Source organism: Sinocyclocheilus rhinocerous, unplaced genomic scaffold (assembly GCF_001515625.1).
Source record: "Sinocyclocheilus rhinocerous isolate Xijiao unplaced genomic scaffold, SAMN03320098_v1.1 scaffold26061, whole genome shotgun sequence".
NCBI lineage: Eukaryota > Metazoa > Chordata > Actinopteri > Cypriniformes > Cyprinidae > Sinocyclocheilus > Sinocyclocheilus rhinocerous.
The window spans coordinates 1-664 of NW_015641749.1; the positions used below are offsets into that span (position 1 = coordinate 1).

General features: G+C 52.6%; 1 protein-coding gene across 1 annotated transcript; it reads right to left on the reverse strand.

Annotated features, from left to right (window-relative positions):
- Positions 1–3: 3 nt before the first annotated feature.
- LOC107755281 (heat shock 70 kDa protein 1-like) lies at positions 4–658 on the reverse strand (the record flags this gene model as incomplete). The annotated part of the gene is made up of 2 exons (XM_016572028.1): positions 472–658; positions 4–441 (listed from the first exon to the last, which is right to left on the reverse strand). Coding segments are annotated over exons 1-2 (567 nt in total), but the record flags the coding sequence as incomplete, so codon positions are not given.
- Between the last annotated feature and the right edge of the window lie 6 nt (positions 659–664).

A 664-nucleotide genomic window follows, 5' to 3' on the forward strand; every position in this document is an offset into this window, starting at 1 on the left:
CTGGGTCTGTTTGGTGGGGATGGTGGTGTTGCGTTTGATGAGGGCCGTCATGACTCCACCAGCTGTCTCGATGCCCAGGGACAGTGGTGCCACATCCAGCAGCAGCAGGTCCTGGACGTTTCCAGATGTGTCTCCCATGAGGATGGCGGCTTGAACCGCAGCACCATAAGCCACTGCCTCGTCTGGGTTGATGCTCTTGTTCAAGTCTCTGCCGTTGAAGAAATCCTGCAGAAGCTTCTGGATCTTTGGAATTCTTGTTGATCCACCAACCAACACAATGTCATGAATCTGAGACTTGTCCATCTTGGCGTCTCTCAGGGCTTTTTCCACAGGCTCAAGTGTTCCTCTGAAGAGGTCTGAGCACATCTCTTCAAAGCGAGCTCTGGTGATGGATGTGTAGAAGTCGATGCCCTCGTACAGTGAGTCGATCTCAATGCTGGCCTGACTCGTACAGTCGATCTCAATGCTGGCCTGAGAGCTGGAAGAGAGGGTTCTCTTGGCTCGCTCACATGCTGTCCGCAGCCTCCTCAGGGCCCTCTTGTTCTGACTGATGTCCTTCTTCTGCTTCCTCTTGAATTCTTCAACAAAGTGATTCACCATGTGGTTGTCAAAATCCTCCCCACCCAGATGAGTGTCTCCAGCTGTGGCCTTCACCTCAAAGATG